The sequence below is a fragment of the Urocitellus parryii genome, chromosome 1 (genome assembly GCF_045843805.1).
Source record: "Urocitellus parryii isolate mUroPar1 chromosome 1, mUroPar1.hap1, whole genome shotgun sequence".
NCBI lineage: Eukaryota > Metazoa > Chordata > Mammalia > Rodentia > Sciuridae > Urocitellus > Urocitellus parryii.
In genome coordinates, this window is record NC_135531.1 from 107,104,234 (window position 1) to 107,122,388 (window position 18,155).

The 18,155-nt window shown below is 35.5% G+C and overlaps 1 protein-coding gene across 1 annotated transcript in view; it reads left to right on the plus strand.

Annotated features, from left to right (window-relative positions):
• The window catches only part of Fbn2 (fibrillin 2), a 217,949-nt gene that overhangs the window by 109,459 nt on the left and 90,335 nt on the right, over window positions 1-18,155 (plus strand). Inside the window, exons 9-15 of the mRNA XM_026415046.2 lie at window positions 2,467-2,619; window positions 4,023-4,256; window positions 5,199-5,336; window positions 13,441-13,560; window positions 14,486-14,611; window positions 15,446-15,568; window positions 17,335-17,457. Coding sequence (XP_026270831.1) covers window positions 2,467-2,619; window positions 4,023-4,256; window positions 5,199-5,336; window positions 13,441-13,560; window positions 14,486-14,611; window positions 15,446-15,568; window positions 17,335-17,457 — 1,017 coding nt within the window. The remainder of the gene's footprint in view (window positions 1-2,466; window positions 2,620-4,022; window positions 4,257-5,198; window positions 5,337-13,440; window positions 13,561-14,485; window positions 14,612-15,445; window positions 15,569-17,334; window positions 17,458-18,155) is intronic.

Genomic DNA, 18,155 nt, shown 5'->3' on the forward strand with positions numbered 1-18,155 from the left:
TCTATTTTATTCTTCTTTTGGGGCCAGTTTCTACATTTTTTTCATATTTTGTCCAGCATATTTTGATTGAGAGGACATTCAAGATACCTAAATCACCATTCTACTAGAAACAGGACTATATTGTTTTATTTCATTTTGCCACCAAGTCTGTTACACAAAGAAGAAGAATTAAATATAGTTGTAAAATCAAGCAACTATATTTGTATATAATCTAGGTTCATACACAAATGTTATTTATATATAAGCCCAGATCTCCTGGATCAAAGTTATGGTTTTGTTTCTCAAAATTTATGCTACAACCTCCTCCTTGAAGAATCCTTATAGAGATGAGTATGTCTATACCACCTTGTTGCACTGGTTGTATCCCGTGAGATTAGTGATTATTGTTAAAAATTGGGGACATTTTCTTTTTTATTTATATCCTGTTTTTGATGAGTGTAATAGTCAAGTCAATCTAGGATTATGATACTTTGGATTCCTAGAATGAATATTTTAACACTTATTTCACTGGACATTCTTAAGAATAAAAACTGACCTTTGAAATTATTCCCAGTGTCAAACTGCCTAAGCCTAACTATGCAGTTTTTAAAATGTGCTCAGCACCTTTCAGTATGTGTACATGAATGGAATTCAGTTCTTTGCTTTTGAGTATATTGAGTTTCTTTGGGGAAATGAAAAAGGGTGTTAGTTCTTACATGGAATATCTTAAAGCCAGTTCATTTGTTGCTTGCAACATGATATGGTCCATTTAAGGAAATAATGTCTTTATTTTAAACTCTGTATTTAGTGCTAAAAGTTTTGGTTTTACCTAATAATGGAATTATTCGCAATATAATTTTCATCTGCATCATTGCTATGCTGCTTCTGAGTGTTGTGTTATACCTTCTTGTGATCACAGACAAAATCTCTCTGAAAGCATCTTGACAAAGATTGAATAGTATTTAGTTAACTAGCCTCACAATTTTATTTTACATTGGTTAAAATAAAGGCAATTTCAGTTATAAAAACACATTCAGCTGATATTGATATCATATACCCATGCAATTTTGTCTTTTATGGTCTTCTGTAATTATCATAACTTGTCTTCAAGCCTTTATCTGCTATTCTGACCCATTTGGTAGAGTGACCTCTATTACTGTCATATTTGATCACGCTGTTTCTCTATCCTGAATCTTGCAGGGTAGTGCCAACTCCTGACCATAGCAAAACTCACTGCCAAACTCACTGTTCCTTGAGTTTTTACCCTGCTTTACCTCATCCACATTTGAACTACTGGTACCCCAGTTCTCAAAAACATCTCATCCAGCCTCATAGCTTAGAATAGCATATACACTGACAACTCACAGATGCATAACTTCCACCTGACTATTCCTCTGGGTTTCAGGTTCATTTATTTGACATCCCGAAAGAAACATGTTTTAAAGAAGAGTCTGGTCTTGTGTCCCCCAATCTTATCTCTCCTGTTCATCACTGTCTGAGATGTGAAGGTCAGAAACTGGGGAAGTCCCCAAGACTATCTTCCCTCATACCCCACAGCCATGCAAGTTTCCATTGACTCTGCCTTCAGTGAGGTCTGCCATCTGCTCACTTCAGCATGTTCTCTGAGACTACCCTCATCACAATCACCATTGTCTCTCACCTGAATATCTACACTGTGATCTTCATTAGTTTTCTTGCTCTCACTCATAGCAGCCAGAGATCTTCTTAAAAATATCAACCAGTATCTTTTCTCTATTGAAACCATTCAAAAACTCTCATAACACTCCATTAAAATCCAAAAGACATTCCCTAATGGCTGCAGAACTGTATGTGAGAGCCTCTCTGAGCTGTTTCTTCCACTCTCCTTTGTGCATGCTCTTCTCTAGTCATATTTGACCTCTTGTTCTTTACACACTTGGAACTCAGCCTATTCTTGATGAGCCACTTTTCCTTCACATACCTTCATGGCTTTTGCCCTCATTTGAGTCAAGTCTCTGCTCAGATGTTCTGTCTCCAGTTGCTTCTGACCAGCCTTTCTAAATCAACACATGTATCAGTCAGGTGTTGCTGCAAAACAAACAGCTAACTGCAAAATCTCAGTGGCAGACAGCAGGACTGATTTCGCAATTCATCTGGGGATTGGGATTGGGATTGGGTGATTGCTTCCCTTCAAGCTCTAGATCTGTCTGAGTTTGACTTCTCACTGCGGTTTGCCTTCGTCTTTGCCCAACGACGTTCACTTTTGTATTCCTGAAATAGGCCATAGAATAGGTGCTCAATGAATGTTTGCTGAATAATGAGTAAATCAACGCATAAATATATAGAAATTAAGAGAAGGAAGGCATGAATACTACAATAGAGGTTAAGAGAAATCAAGTAAAATAGTAATAATGAATAGTTCACTTCATCTACACTCTCCTAATGTGTGAAATGTTAAGAATCTGAAGTAATTCTGCCATATCTTTTATTTTTATTGCGTATATTCAGATCAGAGAACAGGCACTTGTTTCTCGGGCCTGGTGAATGGTCGCTGTGCACAAGAACTCCCAGGCAGGATGACAAAAACGCAGTGCTGCTGTGAGCCCGGCCGCTGCTGGGGCATGGGAACCATCCCTGAAGCCTGTCCCGTCAGAGGTTCTGGTGAGTGGAGGGCCACTGGCCTCCTTAGGACGGATGGTGTTAGGAGAATCAGGAAGAGTGATGGGCTGGGCTCTTGTCTTTAAGGTCAATTTCTGCTTCTATTCACATCTTCAGTGACTTGGATGTTTGTGTTGGATCAGTTTTGATCATTCCCAGTTTAGTAATATCAGACAAGTTTCTGAAAACTGACTTGTTTTGTGCAGATATGTTTTAAAAAATTATTTTGAATGTCAGTAGTTCAATTTGGCTTTCAATCTCCTGATCTTTAGTTTCAGATATTTAATGTCTTTGAATAACAAGATTTTACCTTCATTTATATTTTCTTTCAGGAATACCAGCCTTTTGTATCCCAGTCCTTGAAAATATTTTCTTTCCTAACTCATGACCTTTAAAATAATCTCTCCTTCACTTTGCTATATTAACTGCCTTATAAATGAGTCTGTATTGGAAAATCACCTTAGAACGAATGAGAAGTAGTTCCTCTTATTATACATAACATGAGCAGTAAAGGACAATTAATGTTTATCACAAAAGATATATTGATATCTTATCTTTTTCATATTGAATTATAAAATCATGAAAAATAAAAATTTTTGAAATATAAAGGTATAACCTCTATATGCTATTATGGAAAAAATATCAAGACACATTCTTCATTCTTTCAAAATCACTAAGACGTAAAACCCAAATCTATCCCTCAAAGTGGGGTGGGGTGGGAATCAAAGTTAATGTCTAGTAATACATTTTGGAATTTTATAGCTCCTTTAGTAATACATAATTAATAATTCTTATTTATTCTAATCTAGTGCTTAAATTCTCTGAATAGTTAAGGAAATAAAATGGTTGCTATATTCCTGGCCTCTCTTCACTCAACTTTGACACTTTTACACTAAGTAGCAGATTTTAATACTTATCAAATATTGTCTACAGTTAAGATCCATATTATAAAAAATATTATTCTGGAGCCATATTAAAACCTAATCCCCTAAAGAAGAAAAGAGTCAGGAAAAAAAGTATAGGTGTAATACTGATGAGTATTCAAGTAAAACCAAACACTTAAAACTTTAGTTTTCACCTGTTCAAGTAGATTTCTTGCATTCATAGTCGTGTCTGGAATTTTATGAGTTGTACTTAGAGGCATAAAATAAAAATACACATATAAATGATTCTTTGTGTAACTTACATAGTTAAAATTATGTGGCATAGAGGTTTTGAATAGTTTCTGAAACACCTAAACCGTTTCTCTGCTACAGACACCTACTAAAAACATTTATGAAGATCATAACCTCTTGCTTCATATTGTATAGAGTAGTAAACTAAAATGATCGATTCTAACATGCCATCTGCATTTATTACATAGAAAGACATCCATCTGTGTTTCACTAAACTTTCTTTTCTTCTAGAGGAATTTCGCAGACTTTGCATGGATGGACTTCCAATGGGAGGGATTCCAGGGAGTGCTGGAGCCAGACCTGGAGGCACTGGGGGGAATGGCTTTGTCCCAAATGGCAATGGCAATGGCTATGGCCCAGGAGGGACAGGCTTCCTTCCGATTCCTGGAGGCAATGGCTTTTCTCCTGGCGTTGGGGGAGCTGGTGTTGGAGCTGGGGGACAGGGTCCCATCATCACTGGACTAAGTAAGTGGTCATGTTTCCCATGGATCCTTTAGTTTTCTACCTCGTGTATTATTATAATATCTAACATATATTTTATTTTTCAAAAGTGTGAGTTGTGTGTGTGTTTGTGCATAAACTCACTTCAGGGTCTAAAATATAGTGATACTAAATTTAGGAAAATGTAGTAAAAAAAAATATTATTCTGTGTTGTAAACTTTCAATTTAATTGGGAAAAATATGTGTGATCTAGGTTCCCTGAAAATATAAACCAGAGCCCTGTAATTCTCTGATCTAAATGATATGACCAAAAACCATGTTTTTGTTCCAGAGTATTTCATTTGGCCTATTTCAGCTGTCCTATTCATGCACTCCTTGAATTATTTTTCAAAACCATTTCTCAACTGAGATAAACTAAGTCCTGCTCTGTGCCTATCCAAATATTGTAATACACATATTTGCCTTTCCCTCACCCTTTTATTGTTAAATTGCTTAAGAAATCGAGAACGTGAGCGTCAGACCAGAATTGGCATTCATGTACTTGACATTTAAGATCACTCTCTTTAAAAGCACTGCTCTTGCTAATAATATTTAATGATGTCCCACGGTGTTATGTTTATTCTTTTTGGCATACTGCCTGTTTACTATATCTAAATATTCAGCAGACTTCCAGAAAGAAATGGAAAGCACTCAAATGTATGGTAGAACATTCTTGAAATTTTAAAAAGACATCATTATGGGCAGAGTTTCCAGATGTGTAACTTAACAAATCCAAGTTGCAGCCATGTGTCTCAAAAGAGTATGATTTTTTTTAAGATTCTCCACATTAAAATTGAATAAAACATAGAATAATGTGGGCTTTTCATATGTATTTGACTAATTTACTATTAATAACATTTTAGAAGTCCACTCTAAGTACTCCATGTCATAATGATTAAATATTACTTGTGCTTCAATTTTCCATAGCAATTCTGAACCAGACAATAGATATCTGTAAGCACCATGCTAATCTTTGTTTAAATGGACGCTGCATACCTACTGTTTCTAGCTACCGGTGTGAATGCAACATGGGCTATAAGCAGGATGCAAATGGGGACTGCATAGGTAAGTTCATGATTCTTCTAATTTTTTTAGTTTTCAGTAGCTGTTGGGCTCTAAGAAGTTGGACTGAATATGACTAAAAAAAAAAGCCTTTTGAAGCCAAGCTCATTTCCAAGCTATGTCTCCCGCATGCTGGCTCTTCCATGTGCCCATCTCCCTTAATGTACTAGGTGGCTTTAAGAATTTCCTACCCCTTCAGCTCTCAAATGTGATTTCTCTCTCTGATTCTCCCTTTACTTCCTTCTGAGAATTGCTTAAAAACAAAAAGGTATCTACATAAGAATGAATATATTTTGAAAACAGAATCCATTCTTAAGACACAACAAGATGATGGGCTACTAAAATCTGATGCTCAGGTATTTTAATATTAAGCCCATTAAACTCTCAAAAATTATTGTTTATAATCTACTGATAATTACTTTGTTAGCAATAAAAGATGAAAATTTTAAACATTTATTTATTCATTTAAAAGTAACAATGATATACTCCTTGCATGCTAAAATAAGTAACATTTTTATGAAAAACTAGATTTTCTACAACAAAAAGAATAGAAATGAATGTCATTGTTTATGTTTCTGTAAATCTGTTCAGTAACTGTATTCATAGAACCCAGCTGAATTTGAATATCTGCATCTGTATTTAATCTGTTGAGATTTTGGTTGAAGAATACACTGAAATCCATCTGCAGATATGTATTTGGAAAACAGGAAGAGTATCTCCTAGGTTTTTCAAATAACTGAGAATTCTGGGATAATACACTAAAAATCTAAAAGGAGGTACTCATAAGTCTTATTTTTCAATTTATAATCTGAAACCATATTAATGAATGTTATATTAAGTCCATTGGTCCGTCTTGTGCTTTGAATGGATTTTTGTAACGTGCAGTGGTCATTGGATATACTGATTAACTGTATAATACATATTTCTCTATTCAATATTGAAAAAACACATGAGATAATATCACAGACTCATTAGAAATGCTTTTATGTGTTGAGAAACTGCCAAGAATACATAGTAAATAAATACTCTAATTATTTCACTTTTAAGGTTGAATTTTAACTTTAGCATCAAATAGAACACTTTTTCCATAAAGTGACAGCTTCATTTTGTGATTTTTAAAAAGATGCCAAATTCACAAGTCTGAATAACTATAATTTGTATGTCAGTTATTCTTCAAGTAAAAATAGTACTCTGTGGAAACCCTTCTAATTTAGCACACAATGCAAACAGATGCTCAATTTTTTCTTCCTTGAGATTCTCATGGTGTTTAAGTCAGCACGTATAAAGTGTAATACTGATTTTATCACAGAGATAATTTTTGAACATGTATTCCTGTGCCAACATTTAATGTAACTAGTTTTCCCTGATTCGTTCATGATCTTCTTAACTGAAAATATGTTTTTCCTAATTCACTCTGAGTTCTTGGTGGTGATTATGGGGATGCTTTGGTGCTGCTGCCTTAATTTGTGCTGGGGCAACCCATTGCCTTTGCACCATCAGTGCACTCATAAACTGACTCATACAGCAGCAGCCTAGCAAGAAGGAGGTGGTGAGAAACATCTAATCCGGCAGCAGGGTCTGCAGTAGTCAGGGGTTACATTGTTATCCTGGTAGAATAATTCCACCCAAAAGAGTAAAAAAGAATAAAAAATAAATTTTAAAAATCCATCTAGAACTCTCTTTTTCCCTTCTTGAGTTATGAACCAGTTAAGAAATGGGCAAAGATCATTCCATATGGAGTTCTAAAGACTATAAAAGTGATAGCTCCAACTCCTTAGGTTCTCAGTTTGAACTTGCTTAGTTTGAAGTCTTGAAGAAGTTGATTGTGATTCCTGCAGGTAGCCCACGTTGCAGACACCAATCAAAGTTGTCACTGATTCTCCCATCTTTAGACCCATGCCATCTATAACTTCTCCAAGAGCCTTGGTTTCTTCAAGTGGATTTGGGTCCCTAAATGTCCCTCCTTGAATATTTGCTCAAGTTTTCCCAGCCCATGTACCCAGGTGTTGAAGAATAGAGGGATCATATTACCCTTAATGTGGTCTATCCTGGTAAATGTTTCATTTCCAATTGTTGAATTAGCGTTTTCAAGTCCTCTTAATCTGTCCTCATTGATGATTTATCTGGTATTAATGCCATTTAATTTTTTTATTTCTAGTTGAGTTTTTTTTTAATATATTTCATGTCTCAGTTCTTTGTAATCTTTCTCCAGCTTTTGAATGTATGGAATGCAGTTATAATAATCATTTCCTATCTTTCTCTGCTTATCCTAACATCTGTGCCAGTTCTGGTATGATTTACAATTATCTGACTCATCTCCTCTATATACATCTCTTTTCCTGTTTTTTTTTTTTAACATGCCTTTTAACTTTGAATGGACATTATTGTGAATTTCACTTTGCTGAATCCTTAATATCTTTGTATTCCTATCCTCATTCTAGAGCTTTATTCTGAGATATGTTGTTACTTAGAAATGATTTGATCCTTTCTGGTCTTGCTTGAAAATTTTTAGGTGAGCCTAGAGCAGCATGTAGTCCATATCCACCAGTTCCCAGGAGGAAGTGTGATCCCTTTGTGTACTTGCTCCCCAGCACCCCTGGGGGTTTAACCTATGGGGAAGAAGCACAAGTTGTAGCCCTCTGTGGTGGCCAGGCAATCTCACTTCTCATCCTTTCCACAATTCTTCTTTTGGCTTTTAGTTGCTTCCGCTTATGCATGTGCTCGTTTGTGTTCTGCTGAATGCATGAGGAGAACTCCCTGCATCCTCCAAGTCCTCTTTCTATGCAGTTCCCCCTCTCCAATATGAATTTATAAACAGCAGGCAACTTGTGTTTGACTTAGCTCCGTCTCCTCTGCCCTGGGAGCTTACTACACTCTGCCTGGGTTCCTTCTGCCTGGGCCATGTCTGAACAGTACTAAGCCATAGATGGATAGTCGATGTGTCCCCCATGTGTGTTTCCTATCTCTCAGGGATTTCTCTTCTTTGTTTTCTGATACTATGGTTCTTGAAACCCTTATTTTATATACATTGTCCATTTGTATATTTCAGGAAGAAAGGTAAGTCTATCTTAGCTAGAGCAAAAGTCCTTCCCATTTTTTCAGTATAAAGATTTTAATAGTGAAAGAGGAGGAAATAAAGAGGTCAGTTAGGAAATTTTTTGTTATAATCTCAGGCAAAAAATTATGATGACAGTGATTGGGACAGACTTCAGGACAATAGAATGATCCTACATATTTAGGGAGTTAATCATGAATCTGATGAGAGATTAATCATGAGGAGTTAGAGAGTAGGAAACTACAGTGACACGCAAGTTCTGACTCAGTGAGCAAAACCGAGTGCATGGTGGTATCATTGGCATCTGGGAAAAGGTGCAGACTGGGAGAAAATGGTCCAAGAGTCTCTTTTAGACATGTTGAGTTTTAAGCATCTAAGGAGTTTGATTATACAGGTTTAATACTAAGAGCAATTTCATAGCAGGAGTTATAGAGTTAGGAGTCAGACTATTAGAACCATCAGGATAGTCATTGTCCTGCAGGCTGAACAGCAAGAAAAGGGAAAACATCTCAGTAGTACTGAAACTGGAATCCTGAGAAATAGCAACATTTAAGACATAAAGAAAACTTGGTAATACTGTTGGAGAAATAGAAACTTTCTAGAATATTTTGCTATCTCTGAAGCTATCTATGAGTACACTTTCAAGAGAAAAATAGTGACAGGTGTTAAATGCAGCCAAAAAATCAAGTACAGCAAGGACAAAAATCTATATAGGATTTGGTAATTTTAAAAATCTGATAATCTTTAAAAAGTGGTTTTAGGAAGATTGTAATTGAACCATTTTGAGGTCATTCCTTTATTTATTCATAGTACTTTCAAATGATCATATATGTGTTTCATAAGTAGCACAATCCTACATTTCAGATTTGGATTCAGGTATTCTGTTAAAAATAGAGATGAGGAGACTGGGGTTGTGGCTCAGTGGTAGAGCACTTGCCTGGCATGTGTGAGGCCCTGGGTTCGATTGTCAGCACCACATATAAATTTTTTTTAAAAAAAAGTAAAAAATCCACTGGCAACTAAAAATATTTTTAAAAAAATAAAGATGAGAAGCCCAATACAAGAAGAGTTAATATCATGGCTCTTCCAACTTAAATTATAAAGATCTGAGTGTGCTATGATTAGAAAGGAAAATGTAAGCAGATATTATGGTTGAGGAAAATCAGTATTCTAAACTATGTACAAGACTATGAGAGTGATTAAACAAGGCTCAGCTCAGGATCCCCTATGTACAGTTGCACAGGTTTGCACTGCACAAACCTCTACAAGGTACCATTCACATAATCTATATAAATGGCCCACCCTTGGGTTATGCAATGAAAAACCATATGCAGCAGCCCTAGCTTAGCTGGTACTACTAATACTTGTTTAAATGACAGACCACCTGAGATGTGATGTTATTTTTGGAACACCATGAAACATTGGTATGTTTATTCTTTATTATATGACTTGAAAATCCTTTTCCTAACAGAAAATATTATAAGTGTGTAATATACAAAGTATGTAACATATAAAGTATCTCCTCTTGCATGTACATACATAATTAAAATTTATCAATCTGAAAATTTTTTTAGAATTTAGCCTTTATTTATTTATTGTTGTTTCATTTTGTTTTTATGTGATGCTAACGATCAAACCCAGGGCCTCACTTGTCCTAGGCAAGTGCTCTACCACTGAACCACAACCCCAGCCCTATCAAGCTGAAATTTGATTGACTATTTGTATTTTCCTATTCATATCAGTCATTTATGTGTCACTGTATGATACACTAACAAGAAAATATGAGTCCAAATTTTAATATTTTCTGTAAATTAGTCAGAGATAATGTTTCATGTTTCCATCCAGGCAAACCTTATTCTGTCCCCTAAAACCCTTGTGTCCTGAAGAATGTGTTTATGAACGTGTGGAATAAAAAAGATGATGTCCTTAAAGGATCAGAAGCTCCTTTCTGTAGTCAGGTTGCTGTTTCAGCCCAGGGCTCTGCTAGAGAATTAAACTCTGCAGGCAATTATTTGAATGATTGTTTTCTAATTCACCCAAAGGTGATATATAGTTAGTACCACTCGAGGGGAGGGGAATTGATTACACTTAGTGGACGCCTTAAGATTCCAGGACCTGATTTTTCTCAGAAGCCAGTGGATATGGTTGCTGCCACGGTGTTTATCAACCCTGTCTGATGTAGCATTGGAATTGTGTGCCTGCACAATTAATATGTCAATATAAATATCAAATTTCTGCTTGACCCAAACATCATTACAGATGGTCCCATTCCAGATAGACGCCCATCATTCAGGTATTCTTGGAGGAGAATTAAAACTCCATCAGTGAGACCTCTATAACTACTATAATTCATAAAGTAGAGTAGCACATTTTCAGAACATGAGTTCTTAATATTTTTGCTTCTATTCTCGTCAGCTTTTAATCATTTGGGTTTATAAGGAACAAATGTGTATCAGAAAAAACCAAGAGGGTAGTTTACATAATAGTGGCACAGGATAAGAACCCCAGCTATCTCATTTGTGCCAGTGTTTTCAAGATTAATAAACTTCCACTGCTACTTTGGAAACTTCAATGGACACCTGTATCATTCAAAAGACAATGTGTAAAAGAATCAAACACAAAGGAGATAGGATTGCATACATTTTGCTATTATGAGAATTACTCCTAAGACCTGAAAAGAGTTATATTTACTTATCACATTTTTCTTTCCCATTCCTGTGGATTCTACTTCCAAAATGAAATTCTGTGCCTTTCTTCCTGTCTGTATAAGTCAATCTGTTTTTACCGATAGTTTTAACTCTACTCAAATCATTTTATTTTGGAGTAGTAGGAAAGAATGTTTGTTTCTCTTAGGCTACAGGTGTTCTTGAAACCCTTGCAAATCACAAAGAGTCTTCTAAGTTAGTATATGTTTTTCAAGAGAAAATATTCCTTTACCCCAATATTGTTTGGCAATTTAACTATTTAATAATGTTTTACATAATTCCTTCATTTATACCATGAAATTTGCTTAAAAATACTTAGTCCCCAGTGAGAACATAGAAAGAAGTCAAAGTGCTCTGACCACAGCAGGTATGCTCTTCTATTCCTGTAAATAAGACAAAACAAATAGGATTACTTGGGGAACTAGAACTGGACATTGGACAAAAGAGGAGGCATAAAATGTCCATTTCAGAAGATAGCCATGGCCATTCATGATTAGTCTAAAGCAGAGTCCTGAGAGGGAAAAAGCCATAATAATGGGGTTTTAATATCATCTGGAATTGTAAGTCACTAATAGTGAAGAAATAAGTAAGTGAACACTTACCATCTTCTATGTGAACTGGACTGTTGATGGGGTCCCTAAGGGGCTACAGAGACAGAAATGAATTGTAGCTGTAATGGCAAAATAAGGAGCAGAGCTGTCATAGCAACAAGGAGCCTGGGGAACAGGTTCTCAAGGGGAGAAAAAGGTCCGGAAAAAATGACACGGCTTCCTGGATAGTTGCCCTGAAAAGAGGGGGTTGGACACATGGCCTCTCCTGTTCCTCACTAGAACAGAGCTCTGCACTGAGGCGCCCATCAAGAACACCTACAGCACATTTGTAATTATTGCATTTCAATTAAGCACACACAGAAAACTTAAGTGATCTTTAGCCATGCAAACTGAAGGTGCTCTTCCTATTGAAAAGTCCCATTAATCATACATTATGTGCTGCTAATGTGCTTGCTCTAAACTCTCTCTCTCTCCTCTCATTTTGCTTCATTCCTTTGGCTCCGTAGAATTGATGTTATCAACAGAAAGTTTAAATGTAAGTGAGTCTAAATGGGCTGAAAGGGTCTTTGGATGAATTGGAAAAGCATTTAATCCTATTATTATTTGTTGTTTTTATTTTATTTGCCATGAGGTTTTGTTTTCTTTTTTTCTTCTCCTTTACCAGAGAGAGCTTAATTGCACTCAGTGTGAGTGTTTATATAAATGAGTTTGGTGAGTTTGATTGAGCACAGTTCCTTTTTTAAGAACATCTGTGAAAGAAGTAATCTGTTTATTAAAATGGTAAACCTGTGAGCTGACTTTATCGTGCTCTTCAGTTTAGCTCAATTGTATTTGTTAATGGCTTCTACATGTAGATAAAATGGCAAATCATTGCTCTCACTAGCTGGCCAGGATTTTAATTTTCCAGCATTCAAAATAATATTTAGTGGGCATTGCTAAGAGAAGACAACTTAAACTTACATTGGCACTAGTGCTTTCTCTGGGCTTTGTCTGTCATTGGGTTTTGTGGTCCCTGGATTTGGTAATAGGTTTGCATTTAATCAAGCCTTAAGAGACCTTAAATGAAAAGACTTTCTCACATTTCAGATCAGAAGCATGCATAAAGCTTCATTTTATTTTAAAAAGATTCCCTAAGTCAATTTTAAGACCCTAAAGACAAACAAAACTCACGAAAAAAAATGGCTTTGTTTTAATTAATTTTCATTTTCTGCCCCTCCCTCATGTGTTTGACTATAAAATAAAACCTCAGTGACTGCTAAATTGTATATATAGATGAGTCCACAAAATGTAATAACAAGGAAGTTCCATAATCCATCAATCTCTTACTTTAAAACCAAGAGCATTGCAATGACAACATATATCATGCAATATAAATATACATATTTTTAAGCCTTTCATTGTTTCATTGTTCTTCTGACACTGTGCTAAGCCTTAGAGAGGCATTCCTTTGCCCAGATTGCTGTAGACATAAACGTCACCATTTATTGGAACTCATGCTTGTCTCTTCTCAGAGCCCATGTTTTTAATCACTGGGCATTATTCCAATTGAAAAATCATTACTTCTTGATTAAAGCAAATTCCCTGGTGTTCTCAAATAGGCAATATTTTTGTAAACCTTCAGACTGGCCTCTGTATGTATTTGAAGAAAGGAATTTTCATTCATTTATAAATACTCGGCTATTTAGACTATTACCACTGACTGGCCTTCTCTCAAATTTGGGAGAGCTAAATGTACTTTAAACAAACATTTCTACAGATGGAGTGAAGTCTATAATGGTTTCTTTTGGTGCTCACAGATGTTGATGAATGCACATCAAATCCCTGCACTAATGGAGATTGTGTTAACACACCTGGATCCTATTACTGTAAATGTCACGCTGGATTCCAGAGGACTCCTACGAAGCAAGCATGCATTGGTAAGGAAGCCTGCTGTCACATATGAAAATGTTCCATGAAATATCGTGACCGAGACTGCTGAGGTGAAAAGCGTATTTATTAAAATATGACATAGGATGAGCGCTGTTGCATTATTACAGATTTATTCTTACATATCCACAGAGGTGCTCCCTTTAAATATAAATACTCTATGCCTATGTCATCCAGGCAGTGTGGCATCTGGCTGCAAAAAATACTTCACTTCATCCTCCTTCCCTGCGTCACAGCTTCCTTTCTCTGAGTAAGGTCAGCGTTCTCATCTCTGATGAACTGAGCTTAAGATTTATAGTCATTTTCAACTACTGTTTTCTTTGAACCCCACACACAGTCCCACACCAAATCATGCCTGGTCTGTATTCGGAGTTTCATTGCTACACCCACAACTATCGTCCAAGCTCTCTACCTCACTGCTGATTCATCCCAGAAGTCTTTTACCAGATGACTCTGCTGGTCTTCTTTTTCATTTCCTATTCATCCATGAGTAGTTGCTTGAATCCACTTTTTCCAGCAGTTTTCATCATATTGCTTCTTATCCAGAAATTCTGCAGTTACTTTTCACTTACCCAACATCTCATTCTGACTTTTAAGGTCTTTAACCACTATGTCAAAAACAGCTGCAGCCGTAATTCCAGCTGCACTGCCCACCCTCTTTCAGGCTCAGTGCACACCCCATTTCCTTTTCTCTTTCTTTCCCTCTTCAGCCACTATATTGGCTGTAAAACTGCTTATGTCTACCTATCCAAGAAGAAAAAGCTGGTGAGAGATGGAAATGTTGCTGAAGAAGCAATATGATCTGGATGGTACATGTACAGATAAACCAGATATTTAAAATATGTTGACTGTGTTACCGTTTTCCTCTATAAGAATTGTAAGAGAATAATGTTTGGCAATTCTTATTCTTGCCAGATATTGATGAGTGCATCCAGAATGGCGTTCTTTGTAAAAACGGTCGATGTGTGAACACAGATGGAAGTTTCCAGTGCATTTGCAATGCCGGCTTTGAATTAACTACAGATGGAAAAAACTGTGTTGGTATGGAAATATTTGCTCTCTTGAAAAAAGATTTTAAAGGATATACATTTTTTACTTAGAAACATATATACATAATGCTTCCATGTCTAATACTTGAATTCCTCACATAGATAGGCAAAATATAAATGCAGTTAACATTATTAAAGCAAAGGGACAGGATTTTGGAGAGATGTTATAATCATGAATAATTTACTGCTTATGAAAATTTCTGATATGGTACACATTTAGTTATAAGTAGCAGCTATTCCTCTTTAATGTAAATAATCATTAACACCTACTGTATTTTAGATGTTGGGATTTCAACACTGACAAGATAGAGATTTTCTCCTCCCCAGTACGGGAGAATGTAGAAACATTTGGCATATACGATAATCGAACCTCTATAAATTTGTGTCCATGCTGATGTCCAGCAGGGCAGTAGACTCCAATGCATAGAAATATTCTGTTCTCACAGTAATATTTCATTCACTAATGAAAGCTCAGATCATTTTATTTACAGTTAAAGTTTACCACTGCTTTATTCTTTCTTATAAAAGAATACCCACTAGAATCATGTTACTTTTGGGGGGTTCAAAATAAAATACTACTCATGGTTATGGTGTGTGTGGGTTTAACAGCAGCTAAGCACAAGATTTATTTAATTTTTTCCTTTGTTCCTTATATGAAAGCCCTTCAAATTTTCCATACTACTTGCTCAGTTGACATTCTTACTTAAAATGAAATTCATGAGCATATGGCTCGTTTTTGCAGTGGAATTTGACTGGAGATTATGGAAGGAGAGGAAATTGGTTCCCTTAAGGCCAGTGGTTGAAGTTACTCTCTCTTCTTCTGCAGATCACGATGAATGTACAACTACCAACATGTGTTTGAATGGGATGTGCATCAATGAAGATGGCAGCTTCAAGTGCATCTGCAAACCAGGATTTGTCTTAGCTCCTAACGGGCGTTACTGTACTGGTATGTATGGGTTTGAGATAAGAAGGAAATCATGATTGAAACCATCCTTTTATGTGAATGAGCCATGCAAGTATTACTTTAATTTCTTCATGTGCATTTTATATTATTCACATCTTTTGCTAATTCAGTAAGGCAGGTGCCTAAAGGTTCCCAGAAAAACATACTGTGGTCTAAGAAACAGTAATGTCTTTACAAAAATGAGAATGCTCTAGGAACAATTGCAGGCATGACTGGTTGGTTTTAACAAGTTTGGAAGAGACGATGTAGAAATAATTTCTTTGCTGGATAAAAGAAATAATCTCCTTTGCTGGATAAAAAAAGAAGAAAAAAATCTTTCGAGGTTTTCATTTTTATGTGTTCTCAGAACCATATTTCCCACTATCATTCATTGTTGATATACCATTATATTTTTTTCATAAAGCTGATTTACAGATAATTTGCAATCATATCATTGTCTTTAAAATAAAGTATTCAAATTATGTTTTCACATTGATTTTATGAAAACATAATTTGAATACTTTTTTTGTTGTTTTGTTTACAAAGTCTTTTGAAAACAAAGTTCTAGTGATAACCTTTATAAGTAAGAGATACACCTCTTGGAAATAAATAAGATTATATTATATTTATACACACAAGTGAACTTTAGTAAGATAGAATACATTTTGTAAGTCCTACTTTTTCTTTCAGTTTCCTCCTTTTAGAAAAATTTGCTCAATGAACACTTTCTATCTTCATTGGAACAAACTTATCTGAATACAAAAAAAGACTCATAACTAATCCCTATAATTTCAATGAAATTTCAGGGATAGTAGATAGGAAAAACTGGGACTGATTCTCATTCAGGAAAGGGGAGTACAATACTGGAGCTTTGGAATGAATGTCATCTCAAAGTTAGCTGCCTTGGACTTACCACAGATATGAGCTTGGTATTGTTCTTTAGCATGTAACATTATGTGAAAGTAAGGAGCTTCATTCCAACATTTTTGAAGACACTTAAATGCAATACACAAAGGTCTCACTTAGACTTACATCTCACCAGTTTCTACCTTCTGGAAATTATTTTTTATTTTTTTATTATAAATGTTGCAGTCCATAAATTCTAAAATGTTAATAATTTGGTGTCTCTGTTTAAATTTTGTTTCATCTTTTGGGGAAACCATTTAATATTGGGTTCCATTTGACATATGCAAGTGAATTGAAAATTACAAAAGATAACTCAAATATTTCATTGTGAAATGATTGAATAACTATCAAAACAACTTCCATCTCTAAAGATTTCTGTGTGAAAAAATTTTTAAAGTTTATCTTAGTTTTTTAAAGACTTTATTTTCCTTACCTAATTTGAATTAAATATTATTTAACATGAAATAACGTTGTCATATAAATAATTAAAAAGGATTTTTTTTCTTTTTTAAATCCTTTATTTGTGCATTGTAGATATATATATATATAATAGAGAGTTCATTTGGACATAATTATATATGCATGGAATATAACTTGCTCCATTTTAGTCCCCAGGATTTTTTCTTTCTCCTCCTTCTCTTGAGCCCCCTTGTCTTTTCTAAATGGGTGAAATAAGACAACTTTTACTCTAACACTCTTTCTAAATATGTGCTTGAAAGTGTTGTACTTTTGTACAAGAGCTGTTGTAATATTTGTGTGTTCTTCTACAAGTTTCAAAGTTCAAAGGTTGATATAACAGAGCAGTGGCAACACATAAACTCTGGTACTCAGTAATGGCTGGGCTTCTGTCCCCCTCTGTGCAGACGTTGATGAATGCCAGACCCCAGGAATCTGCATGAATGGGCACTGCATCAATAATGAAGGATCTTTCCGCTGTGATTGTCCCCCAGGCCTGGCTGTGGGTGTGGACGGACGCGTGTGTGTTGGTAAGTTAAATTTTTCATGGTGGCCCCGCTGCCCAAAATGATCTTTGAAAACATGGACACAGATAGATCAACACTATACAATGGAATAATGTACAGCCATAAAAAAAAAAAAAAACACATACTGAAATATGGACAAGCCCTGAAAACATCATGCTAAGTGAGAAAAAGTCAGTCACAAAAGTCTGTATAGTCTATGATTCCATTTGTGTGAAATGACCAGAACAGGCTAATATCAATAAATTTGTTTTCTTTTAAATGGACAGAGATCCCAGAGAGCCTCCTTCAAAAGGTTCTGATGAGAGGCAAGACAGAAATCTGAAGAGGAAAAAAAAATCTGTTTTTATATCAAAATCTCTGATAATATTAAATAACCAAATTCTAAATACAATGGATTTTTAGTTTTGTATTTAATAGCCAATAAGACAAAAAAAAACAGATTATTTAAGTAAATTCTTACCTTTACTGCGTTAGTCAGCTTTTTGTCTTTGTAACCAAAATACCTGACAAGAATAACTGAGACGAAGAGGAAATGAGATTTATTCTGACTCGTGTTTTCAGAGAATTCAGTCCATGGTCAGCTGGCTCCAAGGAAAAAACATCATGGCAGAAAGGAGTTGCAGAGGAAACCTGCTCAGTGCATTGCAGCTGGGAAGCAGAGACAGAGGCAGAAACAGAAAGGAGCCAGGGCCACACCCTCA